The sequence below is a fragment of the Phragmites australis genome, chromosome 10 (assembly GCF_958298935.1).
Source record: "Phragmites australis chromosome 10, lpPhrAust1.1, whole genome shotgun sequence".
In the NCBI taxonomy this organism is placed as follows: Eukaryota; Viridiplantae; Streptophyta; class Magnoliopsida; order Poales; family Poaceae; genus Phragmites; species Phragmites australis.
The window spans coordinates 21,955,700-21,976,508 of record NC_084930.1 but is presented as its reverse complement, the minus strand read 5'-3'; the positions used below and the strand labels follow the sequence as shown (position 1 = coordinate 21,976,508).

The window sequence follows — 20,809 nt, the reverse complement described above, 5'->3', positions numbered from 1 at the left end:
GTATCAATTTCTTGTATTGGTGGTGAAGCAGACACTTTAAAAAGTAGACCTCGGTGAAGTCTGGATTACTCATTACAAGTTTCTGGTTCATAAGCCCAGGATCGAAGAATCCTACTTTCTTATCTAAGTCTTTCGTATGATTGGATCTCCATTCTACGAAAGAGAGAAGTTAGCTATGCAATTTTAAGGTACACGATCATATAAGTGAATTATATGTATAAGTCATCTACAGAGCCAACGCTCTGACTATAGCTACATCGAGGGTATCTTCCTTGTATAGTTCATACAAGTGCAAGAATTCTAACTAGAAGAAGCTGTCCCTGTTGAGGAAATATTTATCTTTGTATCTTACAAGGAACGCCTGAAAATCCTGCCTGGACTGCTCCAAGTATCACTAATGTAATCGGCGCATTTGTGTTGTAAGGTTTCTTTTTATATCTGGTTTGACCAAAGGTTTGCTCAACTCAAACAACCATGTAATATCCAACTTTGATATATCCACTCCCACAGTAAGTCGTGCTAGTTCCTATGATGTTATTCTTGAATCAGCCAGGAAGTCGGCAATGCTTGGAGCATCCTTAATGATTGGGCCTAATATGCTCTTGGTCTGCTTCTTGCTGATGCGTTCAAAATAAGTCAGCGGCTTACTTGAAGCCGCCCCAGTCTGTTTAGGTTTGGCTATTTTCATAAAAAAATTCAAGGCATCTTCAGGCATATTAGGCTTCGGTGGAGGTGGTGGAGAATGCAAATGAGACGTGACATTGGCATCAACAATCTTTTTGGTTTTCTCAGCAGTGAGTGAATAGACATCCTTGGGTTTCGCCAACTTCTTAGATGCCACTGACTTCTTAGATGATGTGTCTGCTTGGATGTTACAGAACCTGATCTTGTTTTCTGAGCTGATGGCTAGCTTCTTGATGGTGCTGGCTTCTTGTACGATGGATTTCTTCGAGGCAATGATTGAGGAGGTGGACTTTTTCTTTTGTGAGATGGCTAAGGAGGTGGACTTCTTCGAGGTGACGACGGCCGGAGGTGTAGTTGAGAGTAGAGATTCTCGGGAGTCGTCCCTAGTGGAAACACTATGCAGACATTCTCCCATGCAATGAATGTGTTCTCGTTCTCTCCTATTGTGCTCGCCCCCTCCTCTATGGGGTAGTCCACCTCAACATGGTGGTATTGGTCAACTGCCTCGTTTACTTCGACCATAGTGTAGCCCTCTGGTATCGGATATCTGTGCAAATGTTCATGGGAGCCGTGGGGATAAGCCACGCCAGAAGCCACCTTGATGGTAATGTTCCTAGCACCAATGTGTAGTTCATACGGTGTCCGTGCTGTGATGAGATCCACAACATAAGTGATGGAGTTAGCTCCTGGAACTCTCATGGACGTACAACTACTCCAACGACCACTAGGGCTGGAGCGTGCAACATTAGTAGACGCTGCTGGCCGTTCCTGTTCGCTTGCAATGGCACCTCATTCACGCATAAGGGCTTGTCGTATGCTTGTGCTATTTTTTCTTATGTATGTTCCCTCTCCTTTTTAGCACTTATTCAAGCATTTCCATTATCCTAGCTTGTTCTATCTCTCATTTACATCACGCTCTGCTTGGGATCTCTTTCGACTCTTGTACTTGTCGATGTCACCTGGGAATCCATATTTCCAATCCATCACCCCAACACCTCGTGTGCGACCATTGTTCTCCTTATTTCCCAGGGCTCAGGTGAGCTCGTCCCTATCCTTATCTGTCTTGAAAGAGCATTGTGTAGATTGCTCATGGGCTTCTGCAAGCTTTTTTGCAAGATCTTGCGTCAATTCTGGGTCTTTGGAGGTCATAAAGGATAAGCTTCCATCAGACGAGTAAGAAGCACCCCTCCCAAGAAGGAAGTGTGGCGATCGTTCGCTCCAGCCCTCCATCTCAGGTGTGACACCTTTGTCTCATAGTTCATCTAGCTATTGTTGCCACTGCCTTTCTTTCTTCATGAACCCACGATTATCGACTTTGTGCGGGTACAGGTTCTTCTTCGAGTTTGCTTTGTTCACCTCACTCAACCTCTGTGCTTCTTCTGACAACTTGTACTTCGCAGAGGCTTGCTAATGATCTTCCAATTGCTGCCATTTGCAAAAATCTAGCATTCTACCTTTCTACACATACATTCTGTTCAGTGTCACTTTCTAGTTCTTAAATAAAAGGCCCATGATCATTAGCATCTTATACTTAACTACTTCCATATTTGTCTCTTTAGGGAAGTCGAACATCTCTAATATCATGGGCCACAAGATATCGTTCTTGATCAAATCAAGAACCACGTGAGGATCACCTAGTTCGCCAGTCCACAATCTGTAGTTGATGGGCACGTGATCCTTAACAGCAATCCCACAGACTGACTTGTATGGTCTAGAACTCTCTCTGGTGCAGTTGGCAACCCTTCTGGTGAGATCTCCGTGATCAAAAAATCGTCCCGTAGGCATCTTCGAGGGACCTCGGACATGATGTCACTCCTGGGATTGCTCATTGTTGTGACCCTCTGAGCATCAAGCATCTGCGCATAAGTGAAAAAACTATTGGGAAGCTACACGATAATATGTAGAACAGATGCATTCATCTACTTATGAATTACCTCATCGCCTCCACAAGCGTCTGTTTGGTCCATATTGAGGTAGTGGTTCGGGCTACCTTATTCAATTCTTGATGACGACACTACATCTCCTTCTAGCACCTAGGCTGGATCGGCGATTGGTGATGCCATCTCTTCCTGGGATTTTTGCATATGATGACGACGAGTAGTTGAATATTCTATATACAAAGAGCAGAGGAAGGAGGGAGATAGAGATAAAGCCAATGAGGGAGGGAGGGAGGTTGTCGAAAGAGTGAGATAAACATGAAGGAGTCGATAGATAGACTGCATACATATATAATATTGTAAATGAGTACGTTACAACCACATTTAACAAAAAAAAGTCACATCTTACATAGCAAAATAGGCATAAAGGTACTGACAGTTGACACATTGATCGTACAAGTCACATCATCTTACATAGCAAAATAATAATGATTACAACCAGAATTAGGATTATGACATCTTTACACATGAAATCACACTTTTTGTTATTTCGAGGTTAGCCAATTTTAGCTTGGTTTGGATGACTTGACTGTTGTATGCCGTAACAGTTTCATGTTTGGACTTGTATCCTTCGTAACATGTTACTTTGAATCCATTAACTTGTGCGTGGCATTCCTCCCAACTGGAAAATACTTCACTTTGCTAACCACGATGAACAACATACCATATCATAGCAATCCTAAATTTTAGAGAATATGCAAAAATGATATACTACAAACCACACTAACACCAAAGAATGTTCTTGTAAAAAACTATTAGGCACAGTGGCTCTAGCAAATGGCTTTATTAGGATTTCAATATCGATTACTTATTTAGAGAGAAAGCACTCTTTTCAAGTCAACATTTATGTGCCAATCCTACTATTTAAGAGAGTAGTTTCTCTCAAGACGAGTTGTACGCCTTATTTGAAGTTGACCTTAATAGTTTTCTTTTAGGTTGGGCTAAAAGAAAAATCTTGAGGTCAACCTCATATAGGGCATCCAGCTTGTCTGAGAGAAGCAGCTCTCTGAACTAGTAGGACTGGCACATAAATGCTGACTTGAGAAGAATGCTACCTCTCCAAACAGGTAATCACTACTAAAGTCCTAGAAGTAATAAAGAAATATAGCCTCGAGCCATATCATCATGGCCGCTATTTTATTGTATTTCAAAAGAAATGTTTGCTTCTCTGTAGAGAGCATTTACCTGAAAACAGTATATAACAACTCAATATTAATGTAAAATTTGAAAACCTATCAGCATTTGCATCAAATTATGGAGATAATTATCTCCTTTCTACAGCAGTTAGAAGCTAACAATGAACAACATAAGCTAAGAAAAATCTATAGAATAGGCTCCAACAGTAGGATCATAATCACCCTTATACATGGCCCAATGTTCTCAGCTCGAATTGGCATCAAAGTGCTGTTACATTACAAAACTACAGAAAAGATCAATCTACTAGAAAATGAATCATGAAAATCTACATACTGTAGCAGCATACAATATTACCACTGTCAAACAAAAACCATGCATACATAATTCATGAGCCAAAATTATAATTTTAAAACAACCTTGAAACAATGCAGACAACCAGGAGTCTGTATTAAAAACACATTCTTTTAAGTTGGTTGTATCCATACATGTTGAACTCTCTTTTGAACTAAATCAACAATTATATTGCATTGGTTATATGCATGTGTAATTACAATGCAATATCAATTTACAATGCCATATGACTGATTCAATTAAACACATGAACTCTCTTTACAACTAAATAAACCAATCTATCTATCCAGCTGGTAATATCCACACATTATTTCTCTCTTTGAATATTTCAATGATGTACCGATGCTATACCATTTCATAGCACATCAACAAACTTGAAAATAAGAAAGATGATTCAGTTACCCCAACAATCACCACTAGAACCTCCTCTCCTCCTCTAATCCAACATTCCAAGCTAATGTGGTCCTCATGATCGACCAGTTACCCCAACAATCACCACTAGAACCCCCTCAGAGCTCAAATCAGTCAAATACAACACACAATTAAAGCTCAGAACAGCTGGTACCTGCAGGACAACAATGGTCTAGGTGGTAGGGTGAGGGGGTTGGGCGTCAAGGAGGACGGGAATGGCGTCGGAGAGGAGGATGGCGATGGCACCAGGGAGGAGGAGGACGATGTTGAGGAGGATAGGGACAATGGGCACGAGCTTGTCGGTGCAGGCTCGTGGTCCTCCAGCAGTGTGGGCTCCTTGGTGTCAGGAGGCATTTCAGCGAAGGGCATAGGGAAGGGGAAAAATTTTCTAAGTGTCCAAGAGCGCAGGAAGTCGAGCCATTTTATAGGGGAGGACTTCCGCTACCGGCTCAATATGATAACCAACAATGAAATGGTACCTTCACTACCGGCTAAAGAGGACTATTGGCATTGAAACTACTTTCGTTGTCTGCCCAATAAATCCACCGAGAGTGAATGTAGTTTCACTGCCGGCCCAATATATCCACCCAGTGAAACCCCTTTCATCGCTGGAGCCATGGGGTGCAAAAAAATTGTTTTAGATTCACAAGCGCGTGCAGAGACTCGAACCCATGACCTGCACCAAGTTAGACCGAACAAACCACTGTGCTACTCTAGTGATTTCGATTGAGTTTGTACTATTTACATTTATTAACATTTTGTTGACCTAAAATCCTAATACATATATATTTAAATTTGAACTTGCTATATACGAAAATTAAGTTTTGTATATACCTAATTTTCCTGGTTCAATTTTCTAATTTAATAAAAAATTAAAATAAATATGTTCATACCTAAGTTTCTATATTGGGGCTTGCTAATTAATTAAAAAATATAATTGGAGCTTCCTATATATCTTAATTTCACCGATAAATATTTTAAATTATTAAAAATTGAAAATAAATATGCTCATAACTATAGGTAATTCATTAAAAATAAAAATAGTAATACATAGCAATAGTCCTAGCTTGTTCTATTGCTAATTCATTATTAAAAAATCAATATGCTTAATAATAAAGACATCTTCCACTATAAACTAAAAAATTAAGCTTCCATAACAAAAGTAAGGTATAGTTGCATCTAAAACAAATTCATATATAGTAATTAATACAATTTAGCTACTTTGTCTTAACGATTCGTCCTTCATTATGATCACGGCGTACATAGGGAGGTTCACTGGTGTCTTCCATGGGACCTAGGTCGACGTCCTCTCCGAAAGGAGGTAGCGCGTCAAATTGATTGTAGTCTTCCTCGTCAACAACATTTTTCACTCCGACAATCCTTCTTTTTCCTTGAAGAACCATGTGGCGCTCCTCCTTTTTAGCCGGGTCTGGTTCCTTTACATAGAAGACTTGCACAACATCATTCGGAAATACGAATGGTTCTTCTCTGTATCCAACGAGTTTTTGGCCCACTGTAGTCTTACCGTACTTGTTGATATGCACACCCCTGAGAGTCTAACCCATTGGCACCAGAAAAGATGAACCTTTAACACTCTATAGTCAAGCTCCTAGATCTCCTCTACAAATCCGTACTAGGTCTCCCTATTTCCATTGCAGTTGTAGGCATTTATATGGATACCACTATTTTGGTTGGCGCTCCTATTATCCTGAGCTCTCGTATAAAATGTATAGCCATTTATGTCATATCCTTGTGAGGATTGTAGTTGACATACTGTGAGCTAATACAGTCAACTGAGCACACTCTATGTGCTTATACATCACCTGTCTATGTAACCACATACCAAAATGATCTCTATGCTCTCGCGCGATCCAAACATCAGACTTCCCTGGGTTTCTGGTGTGTAGCATCTCTGGTGTTCTTCGACATATGGGTCCACTACAACTGATCGTTGGAGAACTACAAAATGTGCTTGCGTGAATGAAACGGGGTCGTTAGTGCAGAATGAGTTTGCACCTATCGTCCCTTTCCCCTATAGCCTCCCCTCATGGTGAGATACATACACACCAATCGATTTGATATTCATATAGTCAACTCAGAAATCAATGACCTCCTCGGTTCCCTAGCCCTCACCATGTAGCCTTCCAGCTGATTTCCATTACGAACATATTTCTTCAGAACTCCCATGAATATCTCGAAAGGGTACATCTGATACAGAAACACGGGGTCAAGAATTCTTATCTCTTTCACAATGTGAATAATATGATGCACCATGATATCAAAAAATGATGGAAGGAACAACGCCTCAAGCTAGGATAGAGTCTCGACCACGTCTTCCTACAGCTTATCTAGCTTGGTCGGATCGATGGCCTTCAGTGATATCACGTTGAAAAACGTACACAACTTTACAATTGGGTTTCGGACCTTTGGTAATAGAATACCTCTAATTGCAATTGGAAGCATCTGTGTCATCATTACATAACAATCATGAGACTTTATGCTAGTTAATTTCAAATCTTTCATGTTTACTAGTCTTTTTATGTTGGCGGAGTAACCGGATGGAACTTTGATTCCATGAAAGCACTTGCACATTGCAATTTTCTCCGCCTTGCTCAGACTGTAGCTAGCGGGACCAAGATATTTATTGCCTTTTTTCATATCTTTGGGATGTAGATCTTGTCCGAGTTTCAAATATTTTAGGTCTTTCCATGTTTAGAGTGTATCCTTTGTTTTGCCAAGTATATCTAGTAACGTACCAATCAAGCTATCACACACGTTCTTCTCACTGCGTATGACATCGATTACGTGTCGAACCACCAAATCCGGCCAATAAGCTAAGTCATAAAAAATGATTTCTTTTTGAATATAGGAGCTCTAAGATTAGATTTCAGAACCGGTGTACTCCCGCGTCCCTTTCCAAGGATAACCCTAAGTCTCTTTACCATCTCATATACCTATCTCCCAGTGCGATGCTTAGGAGGTGATCGAGTCTCAACTTTCCCATCAAAAGCTCTCTTGTTGCTGTGGTACGGGTGATCCTTGCGAAGAAATTTACGATAACCTAGGTACATCATGTTTCGGCTATTCTTCAACCACAAGCTCTTCATTTCATCCAAACAATACACGCATGCACAGTAGCCTTTGACCATCTGTCCTGATAGGTTGCCAAGGGCTAGCCAATTTTGGATTGTTATGAATAGCATCGTGCGTAGGGTGAAGTTCTCTCGTTTGTATGCATCCCATACATGCACACCATCATTCCGCAGTATTACAAGATCGTCTATTAATGGTTTCATGTAGACATTGATATCATTGCCAGGTTGCCTCGGCCCTGGTATTAGCATTGGTATCATAATGTACTTCCGCTTCATACACAATCAAGAAGGAAGGTTGTTGATACATAGAGTCACAAGCCAAGTGCTATGACTACTGCTCATGTTTCCGAATGGATTCATCCTATCCGTACTCAAATCAAATCTTATATTCCTCACATCTTCTACAAAGGGCTCCTTCTATTTTCTATCGATGTTTCTCCACTGTGTAAAATCAGTGGGGTGTCTCAGCATTCCATCATCCTTGCGCTCCTTGACGTGCCATCGCATCAGTTTTGCATGCCTTTTGTTCACTAATAAATGCTCCAAATGGGGGACTATAGGAAAATACCACATCACCTTAACCAGAAGCCTTTTATTCATTCATTCACCATCTATATCACCACGGTCATGCTTGTACCATGATGCACCACAGACAAGACACGCTTTTAAGTCTGCATGCTCTCCGCGATACAACATGCAATCGTTTGGACATGCATGTATTTTCTGCAGTTCCAACCCTAATGGGCACACAACCTGCTTGGCCTAGTACATATTCTCTAGCAGCATATTTCCCTTTGGAAGCAACTTTTGTAAGAACAGTAACAACTCTGTGAAGCTTGTATCAGACCACCCGTTGCTTGCCTTCAATTGTAGCAGTGAAAGCACGGCACACAAATTTGTGTGCACCTTGTCATAGCGTGAGAATGACGGTATTGTAGAGTCCTCTGCCATATGTTGGAACTTTTGAGACTCTCTTTCATTAGTGAAGTTCCCTTCCCTATTGCGCAACATCTGCTCTAGATCATCAGCGTTGGCGTTAGAGTCGGCGTCGGCCAACATATTCTCTAGATTATCATCGACCAACTTATCTCCGGTAGGTGGCATATCAGTGTATTCGTCATTCGGCATATCGGTGCACAAGTCTTCGTCTTTTCTGCCAATGTATTGCCCTTCCTATACGATCTTAGCTTAACCATGCTCGGTCCAACGAGTATAGCTAGGCATAAAGCCCCTTGACATCAAGTGGGAATGTATCTGCTGGGCGGTGGTAAACTATTTCTTCTTCTTGCAATCGACACATGGACAACACTTGTATTGAGACTATGTATTTGACTTGTGCGCCGTGGCTTGTACTAGGAAACAATCCACATCATTCTTTTACTCTACGCTCACACGGCTCGCATCGTACATCTATCTTCTGTCAATCTACAATTATATCATTATTGTAAATCCAAATTCATAACATCTAGAAGATTTTGCGAACAAATAAATTACCTCGTCATCTCCTACCGGCAATTGGCCTAAGTTGGAGGAGCCACCTTTTACATGCTTTCGCGTCCGCTTCCGATAAGTATTTGTTGGTGCCCTCCCTAGAAATTTTCTTTATTATTCAACCCCTTATCTATGACTCATTAAGGAAACATGAAAAATAAATATGCTCATACATAAAGTTCCTATATTAGAGCTTGCTAATTAAATAAAATATCAAAAATACAATCGGATCTTGCTACATACCTAAATATCATGATGAAATTTTCTAATTCACTAAAAATCAAAATAAGGAATATGATCAACTTTGGTTTTTAAGGTAATATTTTGAGTTAAAATGCTAAATATAGGATTTAACTTGGAGATTTCAACTTACTTGAGCTCAGGAGGTTCCTAGAAGCTTCCTTGCTATTTGGAAAAAAAATCTTGGGTTCACTTGCCAAAAATGAAGAAGAGACAAATGAGCAAATGGAGAGGAAAGAAGGATTTTATTTGGATAGCTAGAGAGCTCATCTAGATCTTCTTCTTGACCAAAAATGAGCTTGAGTGGTGGGGGAATCAAAGGGGGAGAGGGAATAAAGTGGGTGCTGCCATATGAGAGTTTGTGAGAGTTTATGAGCAGGAGAGAAATTTCTGATCGAATGTTTGTTAGCTCGACCTTTGAGAAGGTGGGGAAGGAGGGCATTACTGCCGGCTCATTTAACCAGTCAACAGTGATGTTATGCTATCACTGCTGATTGGTGGATTAAGCCAACAGTAATGAGAGAGCAGGGTATTACTGCCGCTCAATCCATCGATCGGTAGTGATGACACTTATCATTGTCGGTTCATAAGCCATGATGCTATGATGCCACATCACTACCGGCTCATTAGGAACCAACAGTGATGGACCGACATATAAGTCTGGTTTTGTAGTAGTGTGTGTTTGGAAAAGTTGTGCCGCATTCGTCCATGAAATTTTATACGGATGCAAAACATGTCCTCACCTATAGCCGAGATTTTTCATGATAATTTTTTTATAACTTCTATGGGTTTTAAAAAAATTGCACCATTTTAAATGATGAACTCATTCTCGCAAATATGCTCCCAGCGGATTCAGATAAGAATATCACTGAGGTAATCTCTATTGCACAGTAACGTCACCTCCAATGATCAACAATAATTTTTCTATTGCATTTACTCCCTCTAGTTAAATAGTATATGATGTTTTGGACAAGACACGCTCTCTAATGTGTACGTTTCATCGTTATTTTCTAATGGAGCATATTTATATATCCCATAGCTTTTACAAGATTCTGAAAGTATTTTTTCAAACAAATCTACACAAATTATTTTATTTTTCCAAGCTAAATATTCTAAAAGTTATTCGTAGTCAAAATTTTAAAAGTTTGACCGCATCTTATCCAAACCTTTTAAGTATTTGTGATTGGATGGAAACTAAATTACACTAGTATCTGGTGTCACCAGCAAAATTTAGTAAATCCTATTCAAGTGAGACTCCGTTTACATCAATTCAATTCAACTTTAGATGGTCTCACGAGGTGCATTGTGCGTTGAGTTAAAAAGGCGCTACCATCTTAGGGATGCGCGTGGAGGTGGCGGCATTGATGACGGAATATCTCTTGTGGAAGAGTATGAGGTGCTAGGGATGAGGTTGTTCATGGAGGTGAAACCGCTCCCACCAGTGAGATTGTGTGTGGACACAATCCCAAAGGTAGCACATTTAGCATGGAACGACAAATGCAATGAAGTGTATGTGGAGTAAGAAGATAGGAACATTTTTTAGTATGTATTCCCATGGGTTGGAGGAAACTGCATCGTATTTTCTTGTTTGGACATTGTCACGATGGAGGGGATTGGGCTGTGTTTTTTTTTGGTTTTTTCGTTCAATGTTCCATCCAAATACCAAAGTGGGCTCTAGTTCCAGTATAATAGTTGGATCCATGCATCTCCAATGTACTCAAACATGGCCTTCGAAAGCAAACACACTACTACATAAATAGTTTTATTTACCACTTTATCACTGTCAGATCAATTAAAACCAGCAGTGATACAATTTTCACTGGGGAATTATTTGAAAAAAAATATCACTCCCAGTTCTTTTCTAGAACCGACAGTGATAACGAGTTATCAATGCCGGTTTGTATAGATAACTGATAGTGATACTAACACTGTCGGTTCGTAATACCAACTGTCACTGATAGTGTGACCATGACCACACGTCGCACAACAACCACAACCACTCAGTCCACTACATCCGCAATGGAGCTTGAGGGCTACTATCGGTGTAATAGGTAAGGGGTGCCCGCCGACGGGTCCCACGCTATCACATGTCAACCGGCAAGCAAATACCCTCAAGACCACGGCCTCACCTTGCAATTAGGATAGGGCTCCTGCTACCAGTCCCCTGGTTGAGGACAAAACCCTACGACCAGCCCTGATCGCAGAGCGGGTACTCACCTAGCCGGTTAAATCACTTTTAATACCACAACTCAAGTGTTTTCCTTCCCGAGGCACTCCATTTTGACGAGCAGAGTTGTGGGCAGGTGTGGTGACACAGTGACCCATCTCACAATATTTAATGTTGTGGGATGGCCTCGCAAACAAGCATGATGACATTCGGTGATGGGACGGGGCATGCAGGACGACCAGAGCAGGGCGTGCATGACTATCCTTCGTCATGAGGAGCTAGAAGTGGTTGGCTTCACCAGGTGTAGGTCTGCCATAGAGTTTGGCACAGTCTGTTTGTATGTGCACCTTTTCTTCTGTTATATAAAGGGGGAGGACCTGTCTTGTAGCATGGCAAAAAACACATCCTATAACAAGTTCATCCAATCCATAAGAAAATACACAGGACATAAGACTATTATCCCATGAGAAGTCTGAACCTGGATAAAAAAACCTCGTGTTCTTGAGTCTATTAAATCCAACACCAAGAAATGTTGATCAATGCGCCCATCGATCGGTATACCCTAGATTCGTTGTCAGGGATTATCCCCCGACAATTATGAATCATGGTCTTATGTTAATTAATTTAAATGCGATGCTTGTGATGTATATGCATGTGATGTTCTTATGTTAATTTGCATGGTTAATTTGCATGTGATGCTTGTGATATATGCCATATCATGAGGGTAGCCATGAAACAAAATGGGTTCTCAGGGGGAGGGTCACCAAGACAATTTTTTAGCAAAATTTGTCTGCGACACTTCATATAGATGGGTTTCATTAAAATTCGTTTGTGATCCTTAATACACATAGATGAGTTTTCAGAAAAAATCATCTATGAGGCTTGCAAAAGTGACATATATGTAGCTATATTACAGACACAAGTCTTATTTAAACCTATCTATGTGTAGCTCTGTTAAACATGGAGTTGTAACCATCTGTAATAAGCTCAATATCACAGACACTTTTACAGACACAGAACACATACCCGTCTATGATAGAGTTTGACATCCATCTATGATAACCCATTCCGAGGTAGTGGGAGTACTAGGTCATAGTATTTTATCATTGTACCTATGTAGGATCAATGACACTAGCATTGTGTCAATGTGATTTTAGTGACTAATGTCAATATAGTCAATGCGACTAACATGATTTGCTAGAGTATTAAGGTTTAGTCTCATAGATTCTATGTGATATACTTGGGGTATCAAACACCTCAAAGAGTTGCAATTCAAGGTCAAATAAGAGCTTCTTTAAAATATAAGAACATATTATTTAGACAAGTGGTCATGATGTTGAGAACATCACTAGTGTATATAGCTTTGTTTTCTTTAGCTGTACTACAAATAGGGGATTAAGTTAGTTGCTTGATCTAATATCTTTAGGTTAGTTAATTACCTAGTATGTGATGCACATTAGACTAGAGGAAGACCAAAGATATCAAGAACAAAAAGCCACAAGGACTAGGACTTGAAGAAGATTGAATTGGACAAGTCCTCACTGGAAAACAGGTCAGCATATCATATAGTGTGGTTCACTGTACCATACAGTGGTGGGAATACGGTAGACAACAGAGTTTCCAAAGTTACCATACCATACGGTGAGAGTCACTGTAACATACAGTGGGCACCATACCATGAGACAGAGAGTTGGTCAAACGGTACCTCTTGAAGATGGAATCAGTATCATATAGTGTGATAGGTTACCATATCATACGATGAATCACCATGTCATATAGTGAGTATAGAGAAGGATCCAACAGTTGAGTTTCAGATAGTTGGAAAGAATGGTCACCGTATCATACGGGGTCTAGAGTTTTATCAGACTGTAGGGCTCATCATATTATATGGTGACTAGAGTTTCTGGATAGAATCTTTCAACGGTTAGTTTTTAGACTTTGCCCTATAAATACTCTACCCCCCCCCCTCGCCATTTGAAGGGTGATAGAGATCAAGAGCAAACACACACACTTGAGAGGAGTTTTTGCTACCAAAGTTGATCAAAGCAATTAGCACAAGATTAATGACTAATTAGTGCTAGTTTAGGCATAGTGCACATCTAGCTAGGTCATTAGTCCAGAGTTAATCAAGTGAGTGATCCACATTTGTTACTCTTGGCGCTTATCGGCACCTAGACGGTTTGATGGTGTTTGTGTCTTACAAGACCCTCCAAAGAGGTTTTGGAGTGGCCAAAAGCCTAGTGAGCGGTTGGAGTGCACCATGCCAGAGTTGTAAAGCATTACCATAACAGGGATGACGGTGAGCATCCGGGAGAGGCTTAGTAGGATACCCACCGGCATGTGGGGAGTTCAAACGGCTATCCATGGAGTTAGCTGACCGGGGAGAGCTTGGCCTTTGCGAGGGTCTCCGACGTGGGCTAGGGGTGAGCGGAAACTCACTGATACCACGGGAAAAAAAATCATCATGCCAATTTTGCATTCTCTCTACCCTTTACATTCCGCATTTACTTATTGCACCATTTTACCTTTTGCATTTACCTTTTCTAGAATTGCCATGTGTAGTTATAGGATTGGTTCAAACTTTATAGCGTTAGAGTAGAAATACTAGATAAAGCTAGAGTATATTTAGGTAAAAATTGATTTAGATTTATATTGTTGAATTTGAGACTTAATTTTAAGTTATCCTAATTCATCTTCTCTTAGGGCATCACCAGTCCAACCTAGATTGGATCTGTATCAGTTTGTTGTCAAGTTTCATAATCGTCTTGAGTAAATTGGATCTTGCATGTTGCTAGTTTAGGTAGTGAGGTGACTACTCATAGTCTGTTTGAGAGGTGGAGGAAAAATGACTGTCCTAAACCTACAACTTGGTAAAGTTTGATTTACTTAGCACAACCATTGTTAGAAGTAAATATAATTAAATTTGTTATCACTGATGGAAATATTGTCTTTCTTGTCAGAATAATATCTAATGGTTTAGCGAACTTAGGTGTTTGATTATTAAGTTCTTATGGATTTGGTAACTCTAAAATATTTCAGATAAAAATTTGTAATTGACCCATGTGCTTACAGTAGCTATCACTTTATTGTGCATATGTATTTCGGCTATGTGCATCATTTGATGCAGAGGCTAGGATAATGTTATTCCATCATCTAAAACAAAGTATTCTCACATCAAACAGTTACCAAGCTCAACTCCTACTTACTTGTACTTAGACAAGAGCAACCCCACCTGCATGGGTGGAGACAAAGGGGGTGGCCAGGGGCCATGGCCCCCTATGCTTGATGCAGTTCCACATGCTTGACGCCGTTCTACAGTATGCATATATGTAATGAGCAGCATATAAAAGCTAAGAACTTAAGAGCTCACTAGCATATATACAAACTCATTTTTTCTATTATCCATGTTTCAATTATTATATGTCTTCTTTTTTTGAACATATTTTATGTATTAGATGCCGCTAAGTATAATTTACTACCCATGGTTATTGTGTGAATGCATATAATGAAACACTTTTTTCTTGTCAAACTTTACCAAATGTAAAACGTTTATCCTTAATGGTTATGATTCATGTTCTATTAGTCTACTATTTATTGACCTAAGCTCTACACATTTTCAATTAAAGAGATATTTTTTAGCAAATTCTATGATAGATCCATATCGAACTAACAAAGGTAATCTTAGAAACGTTGAATGGATAGATAGCATCATTCATTATATAAAAGGTCATACATTTACTATTGTAGATGAATTTACATATGAATAAGAAAAAAAAGATATTTTAAGATGATCAAGAACATGTATTCATCGCAACACCTGTATTTTGTTCTTCTAAAGAATGAAAAAAGATTAATCAATATTAAGTGAAAATTATATTTTTTATAAGGATCAATTCAATAGTTTTTACAATCGATTCAAATTTATCTCTTCTTAACCCCTATTGCCCAATCCTAGCTCCGCCCCTGCCCACCCGGTCCGTTTCTCATATTCCCTACTAACTCACCAGACAAAAGCAGCCCTCCAGTTCATCTTCTTCTCCAGTATACTAGACAGAAGTAACCTCCCGTCCGTTTTGTTTACCCACAGTAGACAAAAGCAACCCCTTCGGTTTTCAACTTCTGCATGCATGCTGTCTAGCTTGCCAGCTTGGAGTTGCCGCTTCTGTTTCGTCCCCCTTGCTAGCATGCTAAACAAAAGCATCCCCTTCTGTTTCACCATCTTGCTTCCTACTGAATGAGACCGGTCCTTCCGTTTCATCTTATTTGCTGTAGAACAGCTCGACAAAAGCCTGTCAGTATGGTCTCGCCTTGCCTAACAACAAAGCCTGCCCAAGCTTTCCACAGCATGAGAAAAAATCGGCATTCGAATTCGCTTGCAGAAATCAAGCTGTTGTGGCCAAAACGGTTACTAAACCTCACTTGCTTTAACAAACACACAGCTTCACACTTCAGCAAAAACACCAGCAGTTCATTGTGGACAGAGAAATCCGGGGGCGCCAAACACCAAAGCTGCACACAGCTGCTAAAGATGACAAGCTCACAGGTGTCGCGCACGCGATCTCCAGCCTTGCAAGACAGCCAGGAGGAGCCCCTCACACAACCCCTCCACTCCAGCTTGGGACAAGTGACAATCAACACCATCATCATGCTAGCTACATGCTTATCTCATAATCATGCATCAGTAACCAAAGATGCGAGATGTGTGTCCATGGCATCCTTCCACCATCCTCTCTCCCACTTATAAATACTCCTTAACCCCTCACCCTCCATTCTCCAATCTCCATCGACTCACTCTTCATCAGATCGAGCTAGCAATCGAGCTACCTGTCCTAGCTTGCCAGCCGGCCATGGCTGCGCACGTGGACCCGCTCGTGGTGGGGAGGGTGATTGGCGACGTGGTGGACCTGTTCGTGCCGACGGTGGCCATGTCGGTGCGCTTCGGCACCAAGGACCTCACCAACAGCTGCGAGATCAAGCCGTCCATCACTGCCGCCGCACCCGCCGTCCAGATCGCCGGCAGGGCCAACGACCTCTTCACTCTGGTCAGTACTGATCACAAGATTACTACCTGCACAAGTTTGGTCGATCGAGTTCTTAATCGTGAGATGGTATTGTGAATTGTGTGTGTGTTTAGGTTATGACTGATCCAGATGCTCCCAGCCCCAGCGAGCCAACCATGAGGGAGTGGCTTCACTGGTAACTTCTTGATCAGTTACTTTTACTTGCCAAATGGGGATTCAGTTTGCTTCCCTGTCATCCACATTTTGCCATCTTATCTAGTGCGCAGGCTCTTTTTGAGTTGATATTATTTTGCCTTCTGTCTCTAATTTTGCTGTTTCTTCTTGGTGACCTCTTGGACAATTAAGGCTGGTGGTTAACATACCAGGTGGAACAGATCCTTCTCAAGGTAAACTATACATGCATGATGATGATTACCGGGCGCGTGCCATGTTGTATAATTTTACTCCACTTAATTCTAAGTGAGCTTAAAAAGTTTATTTCCTTAATTATCATATTATCTTTTGTCCACATCAACTATTTACTGCAGATACTGCACCTGATATATGATAGACTTCTTTTTCACGCAACCTATAGTACTATTTTGGAATGTTCTCAGGCCTCCTCACTAAACCTATAAAAGTCAACACGTTTTTTAAAATAACTATTTATTAAGGGAAAAGGTGTATGTTGTTTTGCTTCCAAAACATGACAAGTAACAATATGTGTCTTCCGATTGTCGGATCAAATCCGCCTCATCAAAACTGGGGAAGGGAAGATAAATAAGACATGTCAGTCGACATGTATTAAAATTCGGTTAGCCAAGAATACACACACCACAGATACGACCACACACCGACATGGGTGCATCTAGGACATAGCTAAACTAGACTGGAGGCTTAAACTTTGGCACCTGTTTTAATAACTGAACAGGCATACATATGTATTTATTATCATAACCAAGAAACGTAATCACGCATACTGTGTTTGGGACTCGAACCCAGGTGGACAGATCTAAACAGCTCAGTTTTGTCATACAAGTTACAAACTGTGGTTAACTCTGAACCTGTTTTATGGATCTATTAGAATTTCCAGGTAAACACAAATTCCTGTTAATCCCCTCCCGAAAGTTTGAGGAATTTTAGCACCGATTGAGTAGGTTCAGAGTCTAGAGAAACTGACGATCGACGTGCAGGGTACGCACTCGTTGCGCCGATCCGTTGTATAGATGCAGGTCAGCAATAGGAGCCAGCTCCATGGGCGGCACATGTGTACCTAGCTGTGACTGGCCTCCTTCACTATGCGTGGCGCTGCCCCCAGTAACAAGAAAACCCTTTTGACAAAAATAGTTTTCCTCTAAGATTAACATACGCACATACTATTGCATATCACCCCTCCTAACGCAGATGTTGCTAGCCACGTTAGGTAGTACTGTAGTAGGGTAGGTCTGTTGCTTGTCAGAAGAGATCAACATTATAGCTATACGTCTGCCGCTATATGCGACAAACATCAAGACAACATTAACATAGTTAACATCATTAACGTAACTAGTGTCCTTTTTTTGCTACGATGCTTCACATTGGAACCACTGGCAATTGGTACCTGAGTATTCTTGCAATCCCGGGTCGGCTCATATACTCCGCCCCCGCAACGTGGACAGAGCAGGGCACGAAGGGAGAGCACAAGGTGGTGGTGCAGGAGCGCATCTAAGTAGAATTAAGAGTCTGAGTAAGAATATGATTAGATTGAAGTAGGATTTAAAGTCTAAGTATTCGACTCTATATAATAAAAGGTGAAGGCACCTTAGAATATATTGTGAGAAAAAAATTGTGTTTGTGAGTTGTAACATATACATGCAGAAATAAAGTAGCAAACATGTGTTGAGAAAAAATCTATTATTTTTCTGCCGGTGAAAAGCCAACAATCAGTCAGTGTAAAACCCCTACGCACAGACTAGTCTACCTACATTTTCCACTAGCTGCTACTGTTTCGTCTGGCAATCTACTAACCTCCATTTCAGAATAATTGATAACTTTAATTTTACTATTCAAATTTTGATCGTTCGTCTTTTGTACGAATATTTATACAAATAGCTTCACCTATATAACATACTTAAAATATATTACTACTAATTTTTTTATTTAATTAAGTATTTAAACAAATATTGTTAGTCAAAATTTTAATAGTACCAATTAAAGTTGTCAACTATTTTGAAACGGAGGTTAGTTCTTAACAGTATTACAGTACTGTTCGTGGTAGTTCCACCGGTCTACACGTGTCGGCCAGCACTTTGGTTTGTCTGGTTTTGCTCACGCTCAGCTGACGCATGTGCATCATGTATGTATGCAGGTGAGGAGGTGGTGCCGTACATGAGCCCGCGGCCGCCGGTGGGCATCCACCGCTACGTGCTGGTGGCGTACCAGCAGAAGGCGTGCATCGCGGCACCGGCTGCTGCCGCGCCGGGGGCTGAGGCGGCGCGCGAGCGGTTCAGCACCCGCGCCTTCGCCGATCGCCACGACCTGGGCCTCCCCGTCGCCGCCATTTACTTCAACGCGCAGAAGGAACCCGCCAACCGCCGCCGCCGCTACTGATCGATCGACCGACCGACCGACCGACAATAAGCCAAGAAGCTAACCGCCGTGCGTGCGTGATCGGTCGTCAGCGTCTAAGAACAAAAAATAGGCTTCCTAGTTGTCTGTCCTTGTGCTGTCTACTCTTGGTCTGGACTGTTTGTATGAGCTTGTGATTGTGATGTATCCTCTTTCTGGTGTTTAATCTGTTAACTAGCAATCTAAATTAAGTCTTCGATCGTCAAAGTTGCTTCTCAATCTGGTTATTAGTTATTCATCGCGAGATCCTGGCCAAGCTAGCTTATGTCGTGGTTGCATCTCTGCATGTAGCTAGGTACGTCTGATGGGCGTGCGAAAGGTGGCTAGTTGCTTGTGATGAGTCAAGAGAGAGAGACGTTGTCGACAGCAGAGTGGCCTGGGGGAGATAGACTGGAATGAAGGAACATCAGACGAGCTGGAGTTCAATCATCTGACGAGGCCATTGGCATTGGGTCATTGGCTCGGCAAGGCAAAGTCCAGGCAAGCTCAACCTCTCGTCTCAAAGCAACTCAACGTTGCTCGTATATACGTGTGGTCATGTGGGGACAAGGGAATAAATGGGTCCTCAAGGGACCCAAATCATGGCTCGCACGTTTAGGATTAGACGCGTTCAAACACCGGACTGGCCCTGGTCCGGGCCCAACTTTAGCAGACATCCATGGGCAATTTTTTCTGACAAAATGTTGTGTTTATCCATAATTCTTCGAAGCAACTATTTTATTCTAACACATGCATATAGCTTAAAAAATGCAACCATGCCAAATTATAAAACACAAGTATTCGAAGCAAAAAGTACAACCACCTAAATGCAGTGGCGGAGCCAGAATTTGATCTCTAGGTGTGCCATTGGAAATTTTTGAATCTAATATACAAGTATAAAATTGCTAAAAGTGCAATATTAAAATATTAAAAGTTCTTAACATCATAAAGTCAAAAAATAAGTTTGAAGTTTGCAAAAAGTACAATATGAATAGTCCAATATGAAATGAAATCTTACATAGATAGAAGATTACAATGCATACTCTAGAACTCTACTTTACATTTTTCTCATAGCTATAAAAGTCTCGATTATGTCATCCTCACTTATCTTGTAGAAAATATCGTGCTCTATAAATGTGACTAAATAATCTTTCAAAATTTTGTCTCCTATACTAATTTTCAACTTATTCTTATTCTTGACTAGACTCAATACTGAAAATACTCTTTCAACACTTGCCATTGCCACCGGTAGGTTCAATACTAATTTAAGAAGCAAGTACATTAAATCATAAAGAATATACTTATTTGTTTCAACAAGCCCAATAAAGAGCTCACAAAGGCTATTTAGTCCTTTGAATCTATCATCTTTTCTTATATCATCAATAAAGTTATTAAGTTCAAGTCTTATCAAATCCATACTTTGATATGTCATTGGGATAAAACTTGGCAAGTCTAAGCTATTGCCAATTTTTATCAATGACATCAAGATATACCTCTATTCTATAATGATCATCAATTGTTTGTTCAAGGTAAAAATCATGAGTCACATAATTACCATCCAATGTACGAATATTGATTCTATATTTTACACAAAATGATGTAACCTTTCGTTGAAAGAATTCTTCTCACCCATGATACCTTATCTGTTGCATTCTTTTCTTTGCTAAACTCACAAGTGATATTGCATTAACAATATCTTGGTTTCTCTTT

General features: G+C 40.6%; 1 protein-coding gene across 1 annotated transcript; it reads left to right on the top strand.

Moving 5' to 3' along the window:
- The first annotated feature begins 16,080 nt into the window (after window positions 1–16,080).
- On the top strand, window positions 16,081–19,366 carry LOC133931255 (protein MOTHER of FT and TFL1 homolog 1-like). The gene is made up of 4 exons (XM_062378103.1): window positions 16,081–16,555; window positions 16,648–16,709; window positions 16,880–16,920; window positions 18,861–19,366. Exons 1-4 carry the CDS (start codon window positions 16,205–16,207, stop codon window positions 19,100–19,102), a joined length of 696 nt encoding a protein of 231 aa, XP_062234087.1. The 5' UTR covers window positions 16,081–16,204; the 3' UTR covers window positions 19,103–19,366.
- Window positions 19,367–20,809: the final 1,443 nt, after the last annotated feature.